This window comes from Notamacropus eugenii, chromosome 2, assembly GCF_028372415.1.
Source record: "Notamacropus eugenii isolate mMacEug1 chromosome 2, mMacEug1.pri_v2, whole genome shotgun sequence".
Lineage (NCBI taxonomy): Eukaryota > Metazoa > Chordata > Mammalia > Diprotodontia > Macropodidae > Notamacropus > Notamacropus eugenii.
In genome coordinates this window covers 95,244,046-95,269,603 of record NC_092873.1, presented here as the reverse complement: position 1 = coordinate 95,269,603, position 25,558 = coordinate 95,244,046, and the positions used below count along the sequence as shown (strand labels likewise).

The window sequence follows — 25,558 nt, the reverse complement described above, 5'->3', positions numbered from 1 at the left end:
TTCATAATAATATTTTAATATATCATATACCATGGTTTTTCTGTCATTACCCAATTCATGAGTACTCCCTTAGTTTCCAGTTCTTTGCTATAACAAAAAAGAGTTACTATAAGTATTTTTGTACATATGGGTCTCTTTCCTGGAAAGAAATTAATGGGAGCGGTAATGACATACTCACCCTGGGTGAGCTCTTCAGGGAATAAGTCATAAGATGTTATCAGAAAACACTCATACTTACTTCTGGAAGGAAGGAATTTTGTGAGAAGTTTTTCTGCCTCTTCTCTCATATCCACTTGGGTCATGGGGTAGGGATTTGAGATAGTCATCTGGGCAAAAACTACAGGCCAGGACTATAGATAGCCTCAACAGCACAGCTGTAGGAGTATGATGAGATTGGTCATAGGAGTGACCAGTCCTCTTACTGATGACCACCTAGTTTGAGTGGACCTATTTCTAATCAATCCTTCACCAGTCATTTATTATGTGCTAACTATGTGCCAGGCCCTGTGCTCAGTAATGAGGATACAATGACAACAATGAAACAAAATCTCTCTCAAAAACTCCCTCCCAACAAAAAAAAAAACTCCCTCAAGCAGTTTACATTCTAATGGGAAAAACAATGTGTACATATAAAGGTATATCCAAAAATATACAGAGGCAACCCTGAAGGAGAAGGCATTAACAGATGCGGGGTACATATAGAAGATGGCACTTGGTCCCAGGCTGCCATAGTTTCATTTGTGGTCCCTGGTATCTTCCAGGTAATCTTACCTGTAGGTACAGAAACAGAACAAACTATTTGAAACAGAAGTATGATTCTTTTCACTCATATATGTTTCCATTTTTCTTTCATTATAACTTGAGAAAAAGAAGCCAGACAGCATCACCAACAGAAATCCACCTAGGCATTCCAATTCAATTCAATAAGTATTTATTAAACACCTATTATGTTCAAGGTACTGTGCTAGGCACTAGGAATACAAATATAAAAAGGAAGTAATCCTTGCCCTTAAGGAATTTACATTATTATAGGAGAACACAATATACATGTAAATACAGAACACATACAAATTAATATTTTACCACTAGGTGGCATTGCTAGCCACTGTCCTGATCCTATTCAATGAGAAGGCTCTGGACCTGAGCATTTTCAGTGCTCATCCTTTTTTTCTTTAAAAAAAAAATTTGTTTTGTACTCCACCCAGTATAGCGGAAGTGCTGTGTAAGTGTAGCATTTTCTATGGTTCTCAGAGTTAACTACCTTCTGTCCCTCAGTTCCCCTTCTCTCAGCTAGACGGCACAGACTCTTTATCTAGGGGGTGTAGATTATCATGGATATACCCAATCATAATTTGCTGTTTCCTGAGTTCTCATCACATGATCTTAGCATAAGGGTATCAAGTTCCCACAGAAGCAGATAAATATGCTTAATTACATACAGTACTTTTATTTTTAATCTACAAGCTAATAAACAGTTCCTAATAAAAACAAAATCTCTGAGTGGTTTCATGCATGCCTTTCTTTTATTCCCCATAAGTCCCCAGGCAGTACAGAAGCTATTTTGTACGCAAAAATTCTAGGAATCAAATAGTTTAGACTTCATTCAAGCAAGCAAAAAAATGTGAACAATACCATGGAGTTAAAATTTGATATTTGACTTGTATATCCAGCAAGGCCTGTCATCTGGTGACTCAGGGACTCTGTAGGAACTCTAGACCTTTCCATTCCTTCCCTAGGATGTGAACATGGACTTGGGAAAAGAGAGAAATTTTCATATCTGGTACTTTTCTCATTCTTGGCAATAGCATCATAGGCAAGAATCTCTAACTATTTCCTATCTTGGCTACCCTATTTTTTTCAAAACTAGATGTTTGGACCTAAGAATTGACCCCAGCAAAGAGAAACCTGCCACATCCATGTCACCCTAATTGTCTCTTACTTGACAGCTCTGTTACCTCTTCTTCTCTAAATCCGCAATCAGCAACCAAACTCTTGCTCCCAGAAGCTAAGGGAAGGAGTAGGGTTTGGTAAGATTGTTACACATGCAAAGCAACTTTTTTAAAATGATTTTTTTACTGAAGTCTTTTGGTTTTATATCATATGTATTTATCTTATATCACATTTATTTCAAATATAGCTGCCCTCCTTCCAGCCAAGTGTAGACATTAAACAAAAGGTTTTTTTACATTGGAGGGAAGCAGCACAAAACTAACCAAAACAACCACCGTCTCTGATAGTATATGTAATATTTCACACCTCTACACAGTCCCCAAACACTATCATGAAAGGAAAGAGATTTTCTCACTCTTCTTTAGGACCAAAACTGGCTATTTTAATAACATAAAATTCTATTTCTTGTCGTTACTGTTGTTCCATTTCAGTATTGTAGTCATTTCATATATTATTTGCTCCATTTACTTGTCTGCATCAATTCATATAAACTTTCCCATGCTTCTCTCGATTCTTCATAATCATAGATATTTACAGCACAGTAATGTCACATTACATACACATTCCAAAATCTGCTTGCCTTTTCCCACGTAAGCACGTGCCTCATTTAGTGGGTGCCTTCAGAAATGTTGAAAGTCATAAGGGACAAAGACAGAGATGATGAAATGTAAAAGTGTAACCCTTTATATGTTTATCTCAGTCATTCATTTTGCATAAGACCCAACAGGCATCTGAGAAATGTAATTGATTAGTTACGGAGAAAAATTGTCAAACAGAAGAGGTTATACCTCTCCCACCTCTTAACTGAAGGAATGACAAACCTTGGAGCTAAGGCCTTGATGGAGCATTTCTGGAGAAGCTTTTTCCAGTTTTAAGCTAAGGACTTCAGCTCATTCTGAAAGAGACCAGTAGCACTCCAACTGAAAAGAATACCGTAACACACCCAGGTGAATCTGAGACTGGATGTCATGGAAACCACAGCTACTCATTGCAGAGTGAGCCCTTGGAGGTGGTGCTTTGACCCATGAAGCATGAATGCAATGCCTTGTAAGGAGCCAGTTCAGCTAAACTATGCTCTATAGAGAACCAACCCAGTCTAGCAATTGAACAGCTCATTCCTGACTCCAAAGCCTCACTCCCAAAGTCAGCTAACTTAAGGATTCTCCTGAGAAAAGACATTGAGGGTCAGAGTTATGAGTTACCTCGATCATATATGATACTTACATGTGTGACTTTCTACCATTGTACTATTAAGTTTGTGCCTACCCTTCTATATTCTCAAATGATGTGTCTGTGAGAAAATACACCCTAGCTTTCAGAGCAAAATGAGCTTCTGTTCTTATTAGACCACTTGAATAAATGTCTTTTTTAAGAGTGAATTTAATCTATTAACTGATTTTTTTATGGGAAGTACACTGATGGGGGCTAGTGAGTTACAATGTTATGAGTAGTTATCAATAGAGTAATTGAGAGAGCAATTGACTCTCTGGGGATCCAATCTGCTCCTGTAAGTGTTAGTTGGAGGAGTGAGCCTAGAAAGGGTGCTACACCCAATCAATGGGCATACAAAGCAAATTTAATTGAACAGTAACAACTAGAGGAATCAGGAAGGGGCTTATGTAGGAGATGGTTACTGACATGTTTTGAAGGAAAATAAGTATTCCATAAGGTGGAGTGAGGAAAAAGCTTATTCTCAACATGAGGTACTACTTGTAAAGAGGCAGAGATGAACTGTTGGGTACACGAAGCATTAAGTAGGCTAATTTGATTAGAATAAAGCACACATAAAGGGGAATAACATCGATCAATCCACAAGAATTTATTTAAAGTTGGCCTGTAAATAAACATTTATTGAACACCTACTATGTACTACGTTGAGTACTGAGAATACAAAGAAAAGTCAAATACAACCTCTGATCTCAAAGGGCTCATAATCTAACGGGTGAGACAACATTCACACAACTATGTACAAACAAGTTATATACAGGATAAATTGGAGAATAATCAAAAAAGGAAAGGCACTAGAATTAGAAGGGCTCAGGAAAGGTAGGATTTTAGCGTAGAGTTAAAGGAAGGATGCCAAAAGTCCAAGATAAGGAAGGAGAACATTTCTAGACATTCCAGGTACTCTACTACATCCCAGGCACTAGGTGCTGGGGATGCAAATACAAAAGTGAGACAAATCTCTGCACTCAAGGAACTTAACATTTCCACTACATCTTTATGAATTACACTTGAGCAAACGGACATGGATAAAGGAAGTGGGGGTTGGGGGGAACCACCAAAGTGTTGTGATGTATAAAAAGTTCAAGAGATAGTTTCTAGGTAATTAATCATTTTGTTAGTAATGCTAGCATATCATTAATATAAAGATGGTCATTTAGCCATCTCTCTTGGACCAAAGACCGATTAAGGAACTGTGGGAAACAAAGGAAAGTTTCATTTCCAAAAGGTCAAAACTTCCAGTGGGGAAAGTTAATCTGAGACCTAGCAGAGTCAGGTGAAGAAGGTCAGAAACTTGTGCGCAGACTTGACAAGCTGTTTAAGAGAAAGCTTATCACAAGAGAAAATCCAACTGCACTTGTTAATGATGTACAGTGGGTGTGTCAAAAGATTGTGACCTGAAAGAGAAGGGACCAATCTGTCCTCTGATGGGAGGATCTGTCCTGCACAAACTTTATAAAATGCCCTCACTTCCATCCCTCTCCCTCCCTCTCCTTCTCTGTCTCCCCCCCTTTCTGAAGAAGGGTGGAGTTCACCTTGGCCAAGGCTTTCAATTCCTCTGAACTTCATTTTAATAAATTTTCCTTGATAGCTTTTTGTGTGTCAAGAGCGTCTCTAACAGAACCCATTCAAAGCTTATATGCCCTAGGAAGACTGGGTGTTCCTGACGGTGGAAATCCACTCTGATTGGTTAGCAAGTAATGAAAAAGAATATTATAATGAGAGGTGGACCTATTCTAATGAAGGGCTGGGACATGACTTTGATCATGTCATTTACTTCCAAATCAGACCCAGCCTAGGGCAATCTAATCAAAAACTTTATCCCCACACAAACTGTGAGTTGTTGATGTTTGTCCTTCTTTCTCTAAGAGGACCACAATGTCAGGGAGGTGATGCCATGACATGCAAGTGAATTAGATTTAAGTGAGGCAGGGCTGTGCAAAGTCATCAGCCTCACTTTCTCCTCTAGAACCATCTGGTTCCAATAGCAAGATATAGATCATGATGACTGGAGATGGCCCAGGACGCAGTAGAGGACCTTGGCCTTTTCAAGGTAAGATCTTTAACAGGTCTCAGTTTGTCTGAGGCAACACCCATTCAGTGGTTAAGGTTTAATAAGAAAAGAGGCAGAGAATGGCCTCTACCTGGTCAAAAAAAAAAAATCAATCTGGGAGGGAAAGATTCTCAAGGTTTCTGACCAAAACAGAAACAATTACTATGTACATTCATTCTGACCCAATTCTAACAATTACCAAGTTGGGCTTGGCCTGGGACTTGTTGTTGGCCATTTATGAGACCCAGAGTGATATGGGATTAAGGTGAATCTTTAAGAAGAAAAAAGTTGCAGAGATTAAAATTTACATTTCCTTTGGGCAGAGTACATGCAGGTAATGATACCCTATGAGGACAAAGGGAAAGGGAAGGAAAGAAGAAAAGAAGGGAGGGAGGGAGGAAGACCTCACCCAAACCTGAGTAGAACACATTGAGCTTCCCCACCTGGGTGGAGCCTGAAGAAAATTGAGGAAAAAGTTAATCCAATCTTATCATCTATAAAGTCTTTCAAATGCTTGCTTGGCCTAATAAGGTTTCTTAAAGGAAAAAAATCCTGTCTCACCAATATTAACAATTAGTTATTTAATAATCATTTCTCTCCCTATCCTTCCTCCTGTCAGCCCCCATACAGCTCACAAATGTTCCTTTTCAGAGGATACTTAGACTCTGGGTTCTGACCCCTGTAGCAGTCTGAGGAAGCCTATGGACCCCTTCTCAGAATATTATTTTAAAATAATTGAAGGAACAGCTAATTTTCAGTTAGAGGTTAGTGAGAATAAAGATGTCATTTTTCCCCCTATCCAAGTTCACAGCCCCTCAAAATTCATACACAGACCCCAGGGATCTGTGTACCTTCCTTTAGACTGGAAACAACCCTAATTTGGGTTTCAACCTGAAGTGGAGATTCAATGCTTTGTAGCACCATCCAGCCTTTTGCCCTGTCTCTCTCCTTTTTGTTTTTCTTTTTTTGCCAGGTAGGGGAAAAAAATGAGTCCAGCTCTTAAGTTTAGGAAGTCTTAGATCGGAAGAAAATTCGCTGAGCTCTGCTGTAGGCATCTTCCTGGCTCTGATCCCCTGTGCTCATCGAACAATCTTCTGATCTCAGTGTGGTTTCCCAAATGAGCTCTCCTACTGGAAAGAGATATTTCTCTTTGTAAACTATTAAATTGGCTTTCTGGCTGTTGGCATCCCATCCTGTGCAGTTTGGGACCGGATCAGCTGGTTTTGCCAACGCCTGAACTCCCACTAAACCAAACATGGAGAATCTGGACCCACCAAAGCTGAGAGATCAAATTTTAGCTCTGTTAATGTAATATTTCCAGGTGCATGGCAACCATTTTTTGAGATAGGATTTTTACAGATGAGAGCACAAGATAAGAGAAGGTAAGAGATTTGCTAAACAACTCATAAATCTCCAAGTTAGGAATGAAATTCAGGTCTTCAGACTTCAAAACCTAGGGTTCTTTCCCCTGCACTCGGCTTAGTCCACATTCCAGTGTCCAGCAAAGTGACCTTGAGGATTTATTTTTCTCCTTTAAAATTTTGCCCTAAAAGGATGACACTCGTGACTCTGATTCCTTGGTCTAATGGGAGAATAATCACAGGGTAGTTGGAAGGGTCGAATGTGATCCCCTGTGTCTATGACTTCTGAAGTCATAAGCAGTAAAATGTTATATAAATGTAAGCTGCTATTATTATTCATTTCTAAAGCTATGAATATGGAGTGACAAAAAATAGAATGTTAATTTCTCGTTCCTGGCTGCCTGTGTACTCCTGTTAGGGAAGGTTTCATGGAAACGAACAATTTTTTCAGTGCTTCTTGGTGAAATTTAGATCAGTGGCTTTTTCAGGCATGCTCTTCCATGCTGGTCTTTGGGTAAGGTACCCAAAGGTAAAGTCAGTTGGTCAGTCTTGTACCAAATGTTCATGTCATCAAGCTTGTATCATCCTATCTCTTTGACCTCAGTCTTCAATTCTGTAAAATGAGTTGGACTTGTTACTGTTCAATCCTTTTCAGTCATGGTCCATTCTTCATGACCCCATTTGGGGTTTTCTTGGCAAAGATACTGGAGTGATTTCTCCTTACCTTGTCCAGCTTATTTTACAAATGAGGTCATCTAGTCCCTAGGAAACAGGACTAAGGAAATGAAGGGACTTGTTCAAGGTCACATAGAGAGCAAGCAACAGAACCAGGATTTGAATCCAGGTCTACTGACTCCATAGTGAGAGAACAACCCATGATCATATTGGAAGGAATCACAGGACCAAAAATTTAGAACCACTTAAATCAAGCACATGTATCACTCAGGTCAGGGGGGAAAATCAGCACCTTGAACTTCAGAGAAAATACAAAGAAATAATAATCAAGAGACAGGGCTTCCAAGCCCTGTTCTGACCATAAGCAATACAAACATCACAGATCAACAGACAGATGCAACTGTCTGACCATTACATACATACATAGTTAGCAGAGAAAGAAGCACCGACATTTGGGTTTTCAAAGCCGGGGAGCTCTTTAGAGGATGCCCGGAGTCTCCTCTGATCAAAGAAACACTTCCAATGAGTAAGCCCCAAAGTAAAACCTCACCTAGGAGTATTTATACACTTTTCAGAGACAGAGGGCATCACAACCCTTGAGTGTCCCATTAACAAAAGGTGTGAGTCTTCCTACAAATCTCCCCTAATCAAACTCCCCATTAATGGGCAGGGAAGATCTTTAATCTCATTACCATTACAGCCACCTAGCTACTTATAGAAAGAGTTTTAAGGGATCATTTAGTCCAATCTCTCTCTCCAAGAAGGAATCTCCCTATGGAGAATTCATGACAGGCATAGGCATTCTTCCCACTGAGGCTGAGCATAACTTTTATGTTTATTTGGTTTGGTCTTTTTTACAATGCCCAGAAAGGGTAGGGCAGATGAGTCCAAAGGGTTTCTGCCCCTTTAAAGTAGAGTGTAGACTAGAAAAGTTTGAGAAAGCACTAGCTTAACTAAAACATTTTTTTTAACCACCAGGACATAAAAATGGTCCAAGCACGGTCATAAAATCCTCAGTGCCTTTTCCCCAGGAGGTGTGCTATATAATCCATTGTCCTGAAATGAAATTCAAACATAAATCAACCCTCACCATGTTTTTTCAACCAAATACTAAATCCCTGCCCGTTTTCTACCAGAAACTTCAGCCATGGGGCAGCTCAACTTTTCAACACCAGAGAAAGACGACATAGAAGTTCATGAGGTCAGAGGTGAGATACCTTTTGGGAATTTAAGGTGGGGCAACTACCAGGAGGAAGAAATGAACTGGTAGATCAGGAAAATATTGGATTGCCTTTGGGAAACTGAAAAGTTCATTTCATGACCCCAAACTTCTCTCTGGGGGAAAAAAAGCCACTATTTTTCTGGTGTTGTTGGAAGGTGATGAGTCACGGAACACTACAGCGAGCAAAGAATTGAAGGTGAAGGTCACCCAAAAGGCAACAGAGAGGGGAGCAAGCAGGACAAACCAGGAATTACATAAGAGAAGTGGTTAAAAGATATCTTCAAAGAAATCTATGATTAAAAGGCAGAGGTCACAAGGTGATAGTGAGAGATAATCAATCAACAAGCATTTATTAAGAACCTGCTATGTGCTAGGCACTGGAGATACAAATACATAGAATGAAGCAATTCCTATGCAGTAACACCACCACTTTACAAATTCCCAATGGATGCCAAAGCCATTTTCACACTATGGGACTTCACTTATCTCTCATCTCCTAGAATTTTAGGAATCAGTTTTAGAACTACAAAGTATCTTAGAGGTCATCTAGTCCCTAGGAAACAGGACTAAGGAAATGAAGTGACTTGCTCAAGGTCACACAGGGAGCAAGCAACAGAACCAGGATTAGAATCCAGATCTACTGACTCCAAAGCCAGAGAATAGTCCATGATGGTATTGGAAGGAATCACAGGACCCATCATAGATTACATTCTAGACACCCGGAACATCACAATGCCCAATTCAAAGAGGTTTTTTTTTTCAATTATAATAATAATTGCCAATAGACACACCAATTACTCCACTGGTATTCTCAAAAGGACACAAGGAAGGCCCTCAGGATATTGAGTGGATCTCTCTGGGTTAGAATTATGGCAGGATATAGATGAGAGTCTTGGAAGATGGGAAAGGAGAGATGGGCTGTAGGTTACATCTTTGGAAAAAATAGCTATATTCATCTTAAGTATTTGGTAAGTTCTCTTACAGTATCCTTGTGGTCAAGAGGAAAAACATGGATTAGATAAGAGACAAATTAGGTATATGTGGAATCAGCTAAATGACCAGACCCAATGAATGATTGATGAATTTGTTCTCAAAGAGGCCCATGACATCAGGGAAATGATGACATGACTTGCAGTTGACTTTGATTTGAGTGAGGGAGGGCTGTGCAAGGTCATCAGCCTCACTTCTCCTACAGAGCCGTCTGGGTCTAGTGACCAGATATTCATCAGGATGACTGGAGATGACCCAGGATGCAATGGGAGATCCTAGCCCTTTTAGGTAAAGACCTTTTCATATGCATGAATCATCTCTCCTTAGTCTACCTAGCAAAGAGTTCACAGAGGCAGCCTGCTAAATCAGAGTTCTTGAATCTACCTCTAGGAGAAAGGCCTTCCCTTCCAATTCAACAAGTATTTAAGTACCCACTATGTGCCAGACACTGTACCTTGCACTTCAGGACATTGTGCAGAAGCTCTTCCCCATAAAATTCAGTTTCATCTTCAATTATCATCTTCCTCTGATACAAAGGAATTAGTGTCAAGCTAGAAAGGAGCAAGACTGTTCTGAGCCATGTCCTGTTCAATATTTTTAACCAACAATAAAAAGACAGAGATAGCTAACATCTGTATAGCACTTTAAATTTTATCTAGCACTGTATATCTATTAAGAAATTTCTTCCTTACAACAACTCTGTGAGGTAGGTGCTATTTATTATTACCCACATTTTATAGATAAAAAAACTGAGATTGAGAGAGGATAGTAACTTGCTCTGGATTACACTTGCGCAGTATTAACTGAGGCTGAATTTGAATGATATCTTTACGAAAAGTCTACAAATTATTCAAAGCTAGGAGGGATAATCAATGTATTAAATCACTTAGAATGGGTGAGGGTCCAGAAAGATTTGGATAAAGTACAACAAAGGGTTGAGCAGCTAGATGGTACAGTAGATAGACCTCTAGCCCTGGAGTCAGGAGGACCTGAGTTCAAATCCAGCTTCAGAAACTTAGTGGCTGTGTGATCCTGGGCAAGTCACTTCACCTCATCTCTCCATCTGGAAAATGAGCTAGAGAAGGTAATGGGGTCACAAAGAGCAGGATATGATTAAATTAACATAAAAATCACAACAGAACAAATAGCTGTTTAGATGAAATTTAAAATCAGAGAATTTCAGTGTTGGAAGAGATCTCAGTGGTCATCCAGCCCAAGCCATCCATGAGCAGGAATTCCCTGAGTGCTATAATTCTGCCTTTGCTGGGAGACCCCCAATAAATGGGAACTTACCACTTTCTAGAACGGTTCATTCCACCACTGGGCATTTCTAATTTTAAGGAATTTGTCCTTATGTTGAGCTAAAATCGGCCGCTGTGACTTCTCATTCCTTTTATTTTCCCCTCTGGGGCCAAAGAGAACAAGTCTTGTCTCCCTTCCATAAGAAATCTGGCTTTTCAAATATTTGAAGACAACTTCCCCTCTGCTCCCAAGACTTCCCCAGGCTAAGTATCACCAGCTCCTTCAACAAAATTCTCATACAGCCTGGTCTAAACATGATGTCATTTGATCCTTACAACAACACTGGGAGGTAGGCATTATTATTACTATTACAGATATTTAGTACAATATATCCCATCACATTCAAGTGCCAAGGTTAGTTTTGGTTGCTATAATTCAGTCATATTAGACTCTTCATGACTCCATTTGGGGGTTTTCTTGGCAAAGATACCAGAATGGTTTGCTATTTCCTTCTCCAGTTCATTTTACAGATGAGGAAACTGAGGCAAATAGGTTTAAGTGACTAATCCAGGGTCACCCAGCTAGTAAGTGTCTGATACTGGATTTGACCTTAAGAAGATGAGTCTTCCCAACTCCAGGCCTGGCTTTCTATCCACTGTACCACCCAGTTGCCCCCACGGATTAGGTTACTACCTTCCAATCAATGGCTTGCCTGATGGCTATACTTTGGAAAAAAAGGAAAAGAGCAAAGGACAGAAAAGCCACATGCCCAGATCTCCACTAGACAAACCCCAAAGCAACAATATTTGGACGAAGATGGTGTACCTCCTTCTTCTCACCTCTTTTGGACTGATGCCTGTAGTCAGTTGGAGAAAAAGACCAGAGTGAGTCTGGTTATTCTGGGATGTGAATCTGAATAACCTGCTGTTGTGAGGGATGCTTGTTGACGGTTGACACCGAATGCTGAGTGAGGACTGACAACTGATTGCTGACTACCAGTGTTCCATATTAAGGATTTTCATGCCCTCTCTGCTACAATGATCATAGATCTAAGGCTTTCCAGCCCTAAGGACCTTGGAGGCAATCTGGTCCACTCCTCTTTGGAATCCAAAGAAGTTAAGACTCTTGTGCAACAGAGGTGAGACTTGATCATGGTAGGCAACGCAATCAACCAATCCATAAACACTTATTTCGTGCATTCTGTGTGCCAAGCATCATGCTAAGCCCTGGGAATACAAAAAGAGGCACAAGACAGTCACTTCCCTCCATTCCCTTACAATCTAACGGGAGAGTTGCTGTTCAGTCATTTCAGTCATGTCTGACTCTTTGGGATCCGATTTGGGGTCTTCTTGGAAGAGATACTGGAGTGGGTTTGCCACTTCCTTCTCCAGCTCATTTTACAGATGAGGAAACTGTGGCAAACAAGGTTAAGGAGACACCATGCAAATAAATACGTACAAAGCAAGCTACTGGATAAACCGTTGTGTTTGTCCTTCGTTTTCACAGAGGACCACGCCATCAGAGACATGATGACCTGACTTGCACTTGACTTTATTCTGAGTGAGGGAGGGCTGTGCAGGTCACCAGCCTCACTTCTCCTCCAGAGCCATCTGGGTCCAATCTATAGGATAAATAGAAGATGATTAACTGGGGGAAGTTAGAATTAATAGGAGTTGGGGAAGGCTTCCTCAAGAAGGTGGGATTTTAGTTAGGACTTAAAGAAATGGATAGAGTGCCGACCCTGGAGGTAGGAAGATCTGAGTTCAAATCTGCCCTCAGCTTACTAGCTGCGTGACCCTAGGCAAGTCACTTGTCCCTGGATTGGCTTTTAATAAAAAAAAGCCACGGAAGTCAGTACTCCCTGGGGAAGAGGACTGGAAAGAGAGGAGGCTTTAAACACCAGAGATCTGAAGGCACCCAGGTTGCTACAAGGCTTATAATTAATTCGTTTTTTCTGGTGAGGCAGGAAGGTGGCTTTTTAAATGGCAAAGACCAGAGAGGGGTAAGAGCTTTAATCCCTAACCCCTTAGAACTGTCAGCTCTGGGACTTTCAGTAATCAATAAGCCATTTACCCTGCACCTCGTGTGTTAAAAAAAAGAAAGGGGAGGCCTGGCCCCTGCCCTACAAGTCCTGGCCTTCCCTCGAAGGCCGGCTCCAACGCCAGGCCCTCCAGGAGCCCTCCCTGATCTCCAAGTCGGTCAGAACTTCCCCTCGTAATCACGCAGCGCCTTCTTTTACTCTTTTTATCACTAGCGGTGTAGTTACCTACGTACGTCCTGGACGAGGAGGCCGGGGCACCGGGTTCGAATGCGCACACTGGATCTAGCCGCGCAGCCTCCTCGCTCGCCCCCTTCACACACAGAAGGGGTGAGGCTGGCCCTTCAGCTTCCGGCCCACGCCGCCCCCGCCCCGCCCAGCTCATCCACAAGGGTTTGCCCCATACAAACATGGCGGCGCCCAGCGGGCCACGGCCCTTCAGGAAGATGGCCAACGGCTCCCCGCCTTCCTCCGCCCTGGGAGCCAATGAGGACGGAGCACGACGGCCTGCGCCTGCGCCCTGGAGGCTGCGGGGGCCCGACGGGCGGTGACTCGGGGGAGTGCTGCCGGGAAGATGCCTAAAAAGAAGCGGGAGAATCTGAGCGTGGCTCAGGAGGTGAGGGGAGGGGGACAAGCCCGGGTGGTGCAGTCTGGATTCCCGCACCCCACGGCGGCCCCGGGGGGTGGGCTGCCCGGCTCCCACGGTGCTGGGGGGGCGGGTGGGGGAGGGGGAAGGGAAGAGGAGAGGGCGGGGCGGGGGGGAACGGGAAGAGAAAAGGGGAGGGGGCGATTAGGGCCGAGAACTAGGGAGAGGGCGGATAGGCAGGAGAAGGGGGGAGGGGCTGCAGGGGAAGAGAAAAGGGGGAGGGGCTGCAGGGGAAGAGAAGTAGGGAGGGACAACTGGGCAAGAGAAAAGGGGGAGGGGCTTCATGGGAACAGAACTAGGGAGGGACAGCTAGGCAAGAGAAAAGGGGGAGGGGCAGCTGGGCAAGAGAAAAGGGGGAGGGGCTGCAGGGGAAGAGAATAGGGGGAAGGAAGAGAGGAGAGACTATTAGCTAAGAGAAAAAAGGTAGCAGACTGCAAGAGAAAAACAAAGAAGAAGGGGAGAAGCAGCTAAAGGGGAAGAGAAGGATGCCACTTTGGTTAAACTTGAGCAACTAAGCAGAAATCCTAAAATTTAGAGCTGGAGGAAACCCAATTCAGTTTAACAAACATTACCTACTATGTGCAAGTCCCTAAACTGGCGGAGGAGGGGGAAGGAAGCTAAGTCTGTGACCTGTGATTTCTTTGCTTGGGGAACTCTTTCCAGCCCTGAAAATCACTACTGTTCAATAAGCTATAACCTTAGAGAGTTAGTTACCCAAGTCTTAGAGATAATAGTGAGTTGCACTTCGTCACAAAGATTGCAGTCATAAAGAAGAAACTTGAACCAGGTCTTCCTGAGCACCAACACGTTATTCCTTTCACTATGTCAAGCAGGGTATCCAGGTATTGTTATATTTATCATCTGGTAACGACTGTCCATGTGACTTTAGGTAAGTCCCTTCACCTTACTGAGTGAATCATTTGTAAAATGAGAGGATTAGGTAAGATGGGGGCCTCCGAGGTTCCTTCCAATACTGTGATTAGATGTCCCAAAAGCAGTAGGCTAACACTTAAGCCTTCTGCGCAGTGTGATCCACTCAAACTTGTGCTTTAGGTCAGTTTGGCAGCTGCACGGAGAGTAGATTAAAGGGGACGAGAGACTGAAAGCAGAGATAGCAGTTAGATTGTTGCAGAAATCCAGGCCTGATCTAGTGTGATGGACCCTGTGACTAGGGAGAAGAGCAATAGGAAAATGTTTTAGAAGTAGAATCCACGTGACTTCTCTACTGATTGGTTGGAGGAAAGGTGAAGATAGAAGAGAAGGAAAAAATAAGAATGACTCCAAAATTGTGAACTTGGGCTACTAGAAAGTGGTATTGCCCTCAATGAAAATAGGAAAGTTTAGAGCTGATAGTGAGGCTTCTAGGTGATAGAGCACAGGGCCTGGAGTCAGGAAGACCTGAGTTCAAATGCAGCCTCAGATACTTACTAGCTGTGTGACCCAGGGCAAGTCACTTAGCCTCTGTTTGCCTCAGTTTCCTCACCTATAAAATGGGGATAATAATAGCACCATCAAGGTTGTTGAGAGGATCAAATAAGATGATATCTGTAAAGTGCTTGGCAAATCTTAAGGTGCTATACAAATACCAGCTAATATTATTACAGGGTCTATTATATATGTCAAGAATTCAAGAGGGAGATTAGGTCTCTGTGTATAGAAGTGAAAGTCATCTGTGCAGAAATGATGATTAAACCCATGAGAACAGATGAGATCACCAAAAGAAAGGATGTGGAACAGAGTTTGGGGGGACAGGAGACACAGGAAACGAAGGACAGGTTGAAGAAATGGTCAGTATCAAAAGGCACAGAAATCCAAGGTTGGGTTTTGATGAACTGTGAATGGCAGGAGGACAAGAGACTGAGATTTTCTTTTTTTATTAATATTTTATTTTTTCCCCCACTTATACATAAAAACAATTTTTAACTTTTGTTTTTAAAAACATTTTTAATTCCATTGTGCTATGTTCAACTCTGATTAATTTAGCTATTCTCAGCGATATGGTGATCCAAGACAATTCCAAAGAAGTCATGATGGAAAATGCTATCCATATCTAGAGAAAGAACTCTGGAATCTGAATGCAGATTAAAGCGTACTATTTTCACTTAATTTTTTCATGATTTTTTCATTTTTGCAAAGTAATTTTTTTCAAATTGTTTCTTTCACAAAATGACTAATATGGAAATATGTTTTACATGATTGCACATATATAATCCACATCAAGTACTTACTGACTTAGGGAGGGAGGGAGAAAATTTGGAACTCAAAATTTTATTTATAAAAAGAATGTTAAGAATTGTCTTTACACATAATTGGGAAAAATAAGATACTATTAAAAATAAAAATTATAAATACAAAAAAAAATGTTTTTTGAGTTCCAGATTCCCTTCCCTTCCAAAGGTAGAGGATAGTATCTAGTTCAACTGATTAACTAGAGACAATTATGAATAGAATTGTAGAGAAAATGATGAATTGAGTGTCACAAGTAGGACAAAAAAGTAGGTTTAATGAGGCAGACAGAGGGCTTACAAGTTACCATCCCTCTGGATGAATGTCTCAGACTGGAGGTGTTGGGCATGGGAATGATTTAGCCCATTGGAAGAAAACTGAAGAGGAAGGAATGATACAATTAAGAGTCTGAAGTGAAAAAGCCGAAGGATTTTGTAGTGAATGAGGCACTGGACTTGGAGTCAGGAAAACATGAGTTCAAATCCCACCTCAGACACCTACTAGTGATCCCACTCTGTTAATCAGTTTCCTTATCTAGAAAAGGAGAAGACTGGACACAACAGCCTTGAAGGTCCCTTCCAACTTTATCTATTATCCTATGAGAAGTTTGACAGAATAGCAGAGTTGGGGAGTAGAGTGGAATTCGGAAGCTAAAACCAGGAAAGGTGATGAGGGGGATAGATTTTTATCTCCACTATTCTCTGCCTGGGCAAATGGAGTCTCTCCTCTCTGGTACTTGTTCTAATGAGATTCCAAATCTGTAGCCTGTGCACTAGAGGTCATTAAACATGTCAGGATCCTCTCCCGGAGAGGCTAGTAATTGACTCTGTTAATTGCATCTTTCGCCTAAGTTTTGGAATTCTGCCTGCTCTTTGCTTATAGTCTTAATTTTGACTTTAATACCTTATGGCATAGTGGTGGAAGCCAGGAGACCAGGGTTCTGGTCCCAACTCTGTCATTAACTCTCTGCGAGGCCATGAAGGGCCTCGGTTTCTTCATCTGTAACATGAGGAGGTTTAGCTGGATGGTCTCTAGAGGTCCCTTCTCCAGCTCTAAAATTTCAGGATCTGTGATCTATAACCACATAAGAGGAGAAGCTTTGTGGTTTCAGAATTGATTTAGAATCTTATGGTATGGCGCAGGGTTTTTTGTTATTGTTTTTTTAAGTTCCCACTGAATTCATGTAATAAAGAGAATTCAAATAGAAAAATGGTTAACAAGGAGCAGAGTCCTGCTGTTGACTAGCTGTGTGGTCTTGGGCAACTGTGGGTCTGTGTCCTTATCTGTCAAATGTGAGTGGTCTCTTACAATTCTGTCATCCCTGTTTTTGTGAGCCGTAAAGCAAAGCAGGTAGGTGGTGCAGTGGTTAGAGTTCCAGGCCTGAAGTCAGGAAGACCTTGAGTTCAAATCTAGTCTCAGATACTTAACTATATCACCATAGACAAATCACTTAACCCTGTTTGCCTCAGTTTCCTTATCTGTACAATGAGAGAGGGAAATGACAAACCTCTATAGTATTCTTGCCAAGAAAATCCTAAATGGGATCAGGAAGAGTCAGACATGACTGAAAAATGACTCAACAGCAGAGCAGGGGCCATAACCTTTTTTAACCTGGAGCAAAAAGAGTTGAAATGGAGCTGGGAGTGAAGAAGGAATTCTTGCCAGGAAAAGAGGTGGTCCAGCCCTCCCTCCTCTAGTGAACCCAAGGAGTGAGTATAGGCTGGCAAACTAGGTGAAGTACCAGGACTCTGTTTGCTACAAGGAAGAAGGTTCTCTGCTCCTTCCATGTCAGAGTCCTAGGACATAGTCCCATTCACCCTGTGTTAGTTATGGCTCTTCTTTGAAGTAAAAGACACCATCTCTGTCCTCAGGATACTTCCATTTTAGTTATGGGGGAGAAAACATTTGTGAACCAACATGGAGAAACAACCCATTCCTTAAACAGAGCTTATTGAGTCATTTCCAGTCCTGGATGACTCTTCATGACCCCATTTGGGATTTTCAGGGCAAAGATACTGGAGTGGTTTGCCCTTTCCTTCTCCAGCTCATTTGACCAATGAGGAAACTGAGGCAGACAGGGTTAAGTGACTTTCCCAAGGTCACACAGCTAGTAAGTGTCCAAGGCCAGATTTGGACTCAGGTCCTCGTGACCCCAGGCCCAGCACTCTACCCACTGTGCCACCAGAACTGGCTATTAACAAAGAAATTCTTGGTCACCATTCACAGACCTCTTGCCTTGCTTCCTCACCACTAGCAGCTCCTCTTCCTCTTTCACCTTCCCTCCACATGCCCACCCAAGACCCTGAATATTGAGCTGATGCTCAGTAGCATAGATATTGTGCTCTTATTAAAAGTCCTGTGCTCGGAGCCAATGAAGTGGTGATTTAATCAAAAATGTTTGTTAATCTGATGAGCGCAATAAAAACCACACAAGTGAATAATCTCAGCACCTGCAAACAGCCTCCACTTGTTGTAAAGAAGCAATTACCAAGCAGGCTACAGTCACTCCCCAGGGCTGTCTCAAGCCATCTGTACAGGGCAATAACTTCCCTGGGTACCTGGGACAGCTCCTTCCCTCTGCTTCCCTACATACAGCTCATCTCTCTTAAACCCTTTCCACTCGCATCTCAAGAGATCCCAGGATTGAAGAACAGGCAATAGAGTCTTACGATCTAGCTTCTGAGAGATTATTCTGAATAACAAAAAAAATTATATTTAAGATGACAAATAAAATCCTGCCCTGCTGCTGATCTTAATGTTTCATGGGAGAAGGGGATGATTTTTTCCTCTCCAATCCTAATAGTAGAATCCTGGTAGAAGCAAAATCTCCTTAATCTTTTTATCCAGAATAATAATCTGTGCTTCAGTACTTAATAATTGTATTCTATCTTTTGAAGGCAGATGGTTCAACTTGGCATCTTTAGTACCCAAAGTGCCACAAGAACATACTGCTCTGGTCAGACCCTGATAGAGTACTGTATTGTTGTTCAGTCATGTCCTACTCTTTGTGACCCCATTTGGAGTTTTCTTGGTAGAGATATTGGAGTGGTTTGCCATTTCCTTCTTCAGTTCTTTTTATAGCTCAGGAGACTGAGGCAAACAGGGTTAAGTGATTTGCCCAGGGTCACACAGTGTCTGAGGTCAGATTTAACTCAGGAAAATGAGTCTTCCTGACTATAGACGCAGCACTCCAGCCACTGTGCCACCTGGCTGCCCTCGATGTTGGAATCTCCACCTAATAAAGATGTTGGGATATACTGATCCAACAAATGATATAAATGTTTATTGAGCCCTTACTGTCAGTTAATCATGCAGCATTCATTAAGTGCTCATTATGTGCCAGGCACTGTACCAAGCACTGTGGATGCAAGATAAAGCAACAGTACCTGTCCTTAAGAGCTTACATTCCAATGGTGGTGACAACATGTACATAAACAGGTATGTACAAGATATGTAGAGTAGATACAAGATGACCTGGAAGGAGAAGACCTTTTGAAAAGGGTAAAGTTTGAACTGAGTCTTGAAAGAAACCAGGCATTTTAAGAAGTAAGAGTGAGAAGGGAGATTATTCCAGGCATAGGAGACCACCTATACAAAGTCATGGAGATGGGAAATAAGAGTTTGTAGGATGAATTGTAAGTAGTCCGGTATGGCTAGACCATAAACTAGATGGAGAGGAGTGATGACTAAGGAAGCAAGGAGCCAGGTTGTGAAGAGGCTTAAATGCCAAATAAGATTTATATTTGATCCTGGAGGTAACAGGGAGCTACTGGAGTTTATTGGGTAGGGAGAGAGTGATTTGGTCAGATCTGTGCTTAGAAGGAAAATCACTTTGGTAGTAGAGGATAGATTGAATCAGGGAACAATTTGAGATATTGACATCAATTGGGGGTCATTGTAGTTGTTCAGACAAGAGGTGACAAAGACCTGAACTAGGGTTGTGGTTTTATGAATAGAAAAGAAATGTATATGAAAGATATGGAGATAGAAATGACAGGATTTGACAACTGGTTCTTTGGAGTGAAAGACAGTGATGGTGCCCTTAATGGTAATAGGAAAGTTTACTGAGAAATAAATATTGGGGAGAAGATAATGAGCTTTGTTTTGGACATATGCTGACTTTGAGATGCCTATGGGACATTCCCGTATAAAATGTCCAATGTCAGTGATGTAAGACTGCAGCTCAGGAGAAAGACCAGGGCTGGATATGTAGATCTGAAAGTCATAGAGATAATAAGTGACCCTGTAGTTGATGAGATCACCAAGTGAGAGAGCAGAAAAAGAAAAGAGAAGGGAGCCCAGGACAGAGCCACAAGTTGGAGGGTGTGATGCAGGTGAAGATCCTGCAAAGGAGACAGGTAGGAAGAGAACCACAGGAGAGCAGCATGACAGAATCTCAGAGGAGAGCATATCCAAGAAGAGAGAGGAATCCCACCCAGTGACAGGCTTCAGAGAGGTCAGGAAAGATGAGAACTGAGAAGAGTCCATTACATTTGGCAACTAAGAGATCATAGCCATGTGCAAGGAGTTGTAACCATGACAAAAACCAAAGACTTGGGAGATGGGGGGGGGGGGGGGGGGGTGAGTGAAACAAATAGATTCTCACTTTGGCCCTGGAGAGTCCCTAGTCAGATGCTGCTCTGTGTCATCAGCCCCTAGATATGAGAGGACGATCCAAATGAGTACCAGTTTTGAAAATGAAATGACACTTAAGAAAGCATTCTACCAGTTAGAGTCATCAGATTTATTTAGTTCTGGAAGGGGTCTTAGAGATTATCTAGTCTGACCTATTCATTTTACAGAAAAGGAAACTGAGGTTCTCATCCCAGAGTCACCCTAGAGGGAGATTAAGAGGCCTGGTTCCCAAACTAGCTGAGGACTGGGAAGCCAAAAAGGGAAAAAGATAAGGAAAATACAGGATATATCAGTTCCACAGTGGTCTCCTAAAGGTGATGGCCAGCTCTCTGCTTGAGGCTGAGCAGTCACCCTGTTTCCAAGGCCTGAGAGAAAATACTTTTGTCCTTACTTTCCTTAGTGCCAGGCTGAAGAGATATCTGGAAGGGAGAAGGCCAGCCAAGAGATGAAAGGGACATGCTTTTTTTTTTTTTTTTTGGCCCTGTTTCCTCCTCCCTGCCTGATGCCAGGAGATGGTTCAGGGACCACTGACCAGTAAATGAGCCTGCCCTTCTGCCAGGCAGGAGCCACAGGTCTGATTTGGGCAGGTGATTCCTCTCTGCTGCCTCTGTTTGGCTCTGATCCACTTGACTGGGGTCAGGAGACTAAAACCTCATTACCTAACACTGCTGGATGTCAGCATGTGTGAAGTGGCTGTTTGCCAGCATCTTAATTAATGAATTCATAAGGCACGGAGTGGATGCCAGTTCTTGAAAAGTACTTTGAGCCTTTATGTGATGAAGAAGCTTTTACTAATTCATCATAAAATATATATTGAGGGAGAAGAAAAAAAAAACAAACACCAACCAACCTTCTGGCCCCAGGACAGCTGAAGACTTGAGGAGGCAGAGACTGACTTTATGCATCTACTTTAGCCTTGATCTCCATGTTCCAGGAGGTCCCCAAGCATAAGCTGTAGTTAATATGTCCACTGTGAAAATTCTGTGCCTTGCTTATCTGCATGTGTCCATGTAAAGATGGTGCACCATTGTTCTTAGGTTCTCAGAGGTTTTTACTAAATGGTTTGAGCAAACTGGCAGCTTTGTGTTATGGGACTATGAGGAGAATTTGAGGGCCTCCTACCCTTATCATTAGGGGAGAAATACCAAGTATATCCAAGAGTATTAGAAAAGTCCGGGGAGGATGAATGGTTTTGGATTTCATTGGCAGGTATTTCCTCCATGCCAATGCATCCCCATGACTCCTGCTCAAAGGGATCCACCTGAAGGCATTATTGACCTGATCAGTCATACTACCAGCAACATAATGTGCCTGCTATAGGAACGAAATGGAACCTTACCTGCGCTACCTACAGGGAGCCATGTGGACTGGAGTCTCTGGCTAACTGGCTGAGGTATTTCTTTGGACCCATGATTTCATCTGTGTGGACTTTCCTGCCACCATTGTGTATCTCAGCCCCCGAGACTGACCCACCTTCTTTTAGCAGTGTGGTACAATGGAAAGAGCATTGGTTTTAGAGTTCAAAGACCTGGGTTCAAATCTAGTCCCTTCACAAATACTGACTGTCATCATGGACAAGTCACCTAACCACCTTGTAGAACTAAACAGCCTCTGGGGTCCCTTCCATCCCAAATGTAGGACCCCAAGTCCAAGTCAGTAATAATATGGTACAGCCTTTACTGCAGCCAGCGTCCCATTGTGGTGAACTCCCAACCATCTGGTCACAAACCAGTTTTATGAAAGTACATATATATTGCTAGAAAACCCATTCCTGTTTGTTGTAGAATGGTGGCAATAATAGCCAGCTCCCATAACTCTGGGAATTTGGATCATAGATTTAGAGCTCAAAGAAACCCTAGAGATTATTTCACAGATATGAGAACCCAGAGGTTGTACGCGTTTTAGAGATGCCGAAACCAGAATGAGTTAAGTATCTTGCTTATAATCACACAGCTGTGAAGTGTCTGAGTCAAGATTCAAACCCAGGTCTCTTGGATCTAAGTCCACCATTCATCTACTATGATCAGACTACCTCTCTTGCCTCTTTCTCCTTAGATGAAAAAGTAGCAGGAGAAGGAGAGAAATGTTCAATTTCCCACCCTTCTCTCCTGGATCCTCTTAACTCCTGAATCTTTTGGTGCTTTGGGGGTGCTTTGAGAGATTAGTTTAGTCAGTCAGTCAACAAGCATTTATTAAGTACTGAGTGCCAAACACTATGCTAAGATTAGGGTTGAGATGTTTGTAGTGAGGGACTTTGAAAAAGTGACGAGGTCTGCATTCTACCTCTCCGCTCCTCCTACCTCCACAGAGCAAACTATACTTTATCAAGGTTTATGATGCTATGATGATGAAGATCTTTCATTATATATGGTAGGACATAAGTAAGGACCTGAATCAGGCAGAGCACTTATTGTACAGGATTATTCATTGTGGAGAATGTTTTAAGATCAAAGCAGCACATCACCATATCAGGAAGATGAAAGCTCCCTCAGGACAAAGACTGTTGCCTGTTGTCCATTCTAGGTACCTAATAAACACTTGCCAAGTGAATCTATCTTTTTGACCTTCACAGGAGACACAAATAGCTTTGCTTGGTGGGAGGACGTGGTCACTCTAGGGACCTCTAGGCAGATGTCTCCTGGCTGTCATTAGTCAGTTTTTGTCCCTTGTTCTTTGTCCTTTTTACACGTGGCATTCCCACTAGAAATGGGACAATAAGACTACATTGAGAACTATCCAGAGTGAAATAGCTAGCCCCCTTCCCTAGAGTTTCTCACAGGCAGGTACCTTCCTAGGAGACAAAGGCTACTCAGTGCACATTCTCTGTTCTCTGATGCCAATGGGACCAAACACCATAGCAACTCCATCAACAGCTGCCCCAAGATGGCTATAGAAGGCAGCCCAGTTTGTGGGACCCAGAACCAGTGCAAGTACAAGCAGAAAGCATAAGACACCCCCCATCCCACTCCACCATGCCTGACTTTGGGGTTAATAGGGCACAATTTCTTCCCATTTGTCTGGGCTGTGAGAAAATCTCCAATCAGCAACTTGACTCAGTTCCATCGTGGTCTCACTAGGGAGAACTGAGCCATTGTCGACAGCCCCCAGCTCCCTAATATGTCTAGTGTCAGCAGAATAATGAAAGCTGCAATTGAAATCCCCATTGTAGCAAACCGTGGAGACTGTATCTTGCCTCAAGGAACACAAGCAGAGAAGGACCCTGACCCTTGACAGTCCACTTGGCGAGGAGTTTGTCAGCAGCAGAATCAGAACAGCACAGGCTTCTTTCCCCTGGAAAGGTCTGACTCATGACTTGATTTCCACCAGAGAGCTGCTGAAAGATACCCCGGAGGGGATTTCAGGAGAATTTTACAGTTTCTCTTAACTCGGCATTTGTATGCTCCATAGGACCCAGGGGAGACTTCCCGAAAGCTCTGAGAATAAGGTGTTATTTCCTAAGTCAGGCGAGACGATTTTGCTTCACTGCTTTGAAGCTGTTTTGCCTCTGATGAAGTAGAGTGAGAATGTGAGCAGCTAAGGCATCCCCTCCCAAGCCGGTCCTGGCCCCAGCCTGTGGAATGCTAAGGGCTATGTCTGTGAATAGCACCCAGATGGAAAGCTGTATTCAGAAGGTCCCTCAGAGAGTGGCAGTGCGATGTTTGACTCCTGTGGCACCTGCCAGCCATGCTACATGTGCTGAATCAAAAACCCTCACCCACACCTTGGCAAGGTGAGGCAGCCTCTTTGTTTCATCCTCAACCTTGGCAGCTGGCTGACATTTGTTGTACTTAGTAGACCTAAAAAAACAAGATCTGCTAAATAATAGATATGGAGCCAGCTAGAAGGGACCTCAGAGACCATCTAAATAGACTAACTCCTTCATTTTGCAAATGGGGAAACTGAGGCCCAGGAAGGTTATGACTTGCCCAAGGTCATCTATTTAGTAATCATTAGAGAAGGAATTTGAACCCACATCAGATAAACATTTGACCTAGTTAACAAACACTTATTAAATACCTGCTGTGTACCAGGAAACACTGGGAAAAGAAACAAAGAAAGGCAGAAAAAGAATCCCTGCCCTCAGTGAACTTACAGTCTGATGGTGGAGACAACATGCAAACAACCCTGTACGGATAAGCTGTATACAGAGTAAATTGGGGGGAAAGCAATAAGAAAGTAGTCACTAGAATGAAGAAATATTGGGAAAGGCTTCCTGTAGAAGGGATTTTAGCTGGACTTGAAGGAAGCCAGATCAGGCCCACTAACTCTAGGACCAGCCTTCTTTCTACTCTGCCTTGCTGCCTTACTTTCCCCAGCCCCTCAAGCTCACCCACTGTATGCATTGGGTTTCAATCTGGAAAGGAAATCATCTCAAGTAGCCCCAAAGGCTCAACAAAGTTAACTGACTTAGGATCTAAAGTCATAGACTTAGAGCTGAAAGAGACCTTAGAGGTCATCTCATCATAGGACCACTGGCTGAAAGCTGGGAGTTGGCCATCCCATCCAACTGCCTCATTTTACAAATAAGGAACCTGAGACCCTGAGAGGTGTAATAATTTGTTCAAGGTCACATTGGTAGTAAATAGCAGAGCCAAGATTTGAACCCAGGTTCTTTGATGACAAATCCAGTGCCCTTTCCACCTCACTGTGCCTTGCCCAAGGTCACAAAAATGGTGAATAGTTGATTGGAACCCAAGTCCCCTGATCATGCAATACTTTTTCTGTTAGACATGCTGACCTTATTTTTTAATACATTTAAAATAAACTTGAATATCAACAGTTCCAGGGGGCCTAAACACCCAGTTGGGGGGATTCCTGGGTATGCTGCCCTTTCCCATTTATCCCAAATCAATTCCATTGACTTGCTGCCTCTCCCCACCTCTGCTAGCTCATACACCAAGCCCTTACTGTGTTCCAAAATGCGTTCCCTGTAGTTCCCCATGGTGGGCTATATCATCTCTTCTTTAACAACTGCTTCCTTTATGCATCTGAAGTAATCTGTGGATAGACTAGGCAACTTTAGTATTTAAGCTTCTTGAGTGGACCCTGAAGCTCCTTCTCTACCATATTTTATGTATTAGACCTCTTTCTTTTTTCTCCTCTTCCTCTCCAGATTATTTTCCACTTTCTTCCCTACCTGTTCATCCTGTTGATCTCAAGACTGCTCTCAAGCCCCTAAAATAGACAGCCCCACTGTGACGTACAAGTCTTTAACCTCCCCCATTTTTCCACCTCCTCCTGTTGCCTCTGTCCAGCCCAGTTAGATGAAAGATGTGGCATATGAATTAGGGCCAAA

At 42.5% G+C, this 25,558-nt stretch overlaps 1 protein-coding gene and 2 long non-coding RNA genes across 3 annotated transcripts in view; 1 reads left to right on the top strand and 2 right to left on the bottom strand.

Moving 5' to 3' along the window:
- Positions 1-591: 591 nt before the first annotated feature.
- Positions 592-11,644, bottom strand: LOC140526055 (uncharacterized). The gene is made up of 2 exons (XR_011974224.1): positions 11,557-11,644; positions 592-771 (listed from the first exon to the last, which is right to left on the bottom strand). It is a non-coding gene; the product is annotated as an uncharacterized lncRNA (long non-coding RNA).
- Positions 11,645-12,247: 603 nt separating this feature from the next.
- Positions 12,248-13,111, bottom strand: LOC140526053 (uncharacterized). The gene is made up of 2 exons (XR_011974222.1): positions 12,984-13,111; positions 12,248-12,338 (listed from the first exon to the last, which is right to left on the bottom strand). It is a non-coding gene; the product is annotated as an uncharacterized lncRNA (long non-coding RNA).
- Positions 13,112-13,245: 134 nt separating this feature from the next.
- CCDC167 (coiled-coil domain containing 167) overlaps positions 13,246-25,558 on the top strand; it is a 26,580-nt gene continuing 14,267 nt past the window's right edge. Inside the window, exon 1 of the mRNA XM_072641974.1 lies at positions 13,246-13,371. Within this exon, the coding sequence (XP_072498075.1) occupies positions 13,330-13,371 (42 nt within the window). The 5' untranslated portion in view covers positions 13,246-13,329. The remainder of the gene's footprint in view (positions 13,372-25,558) is intronic.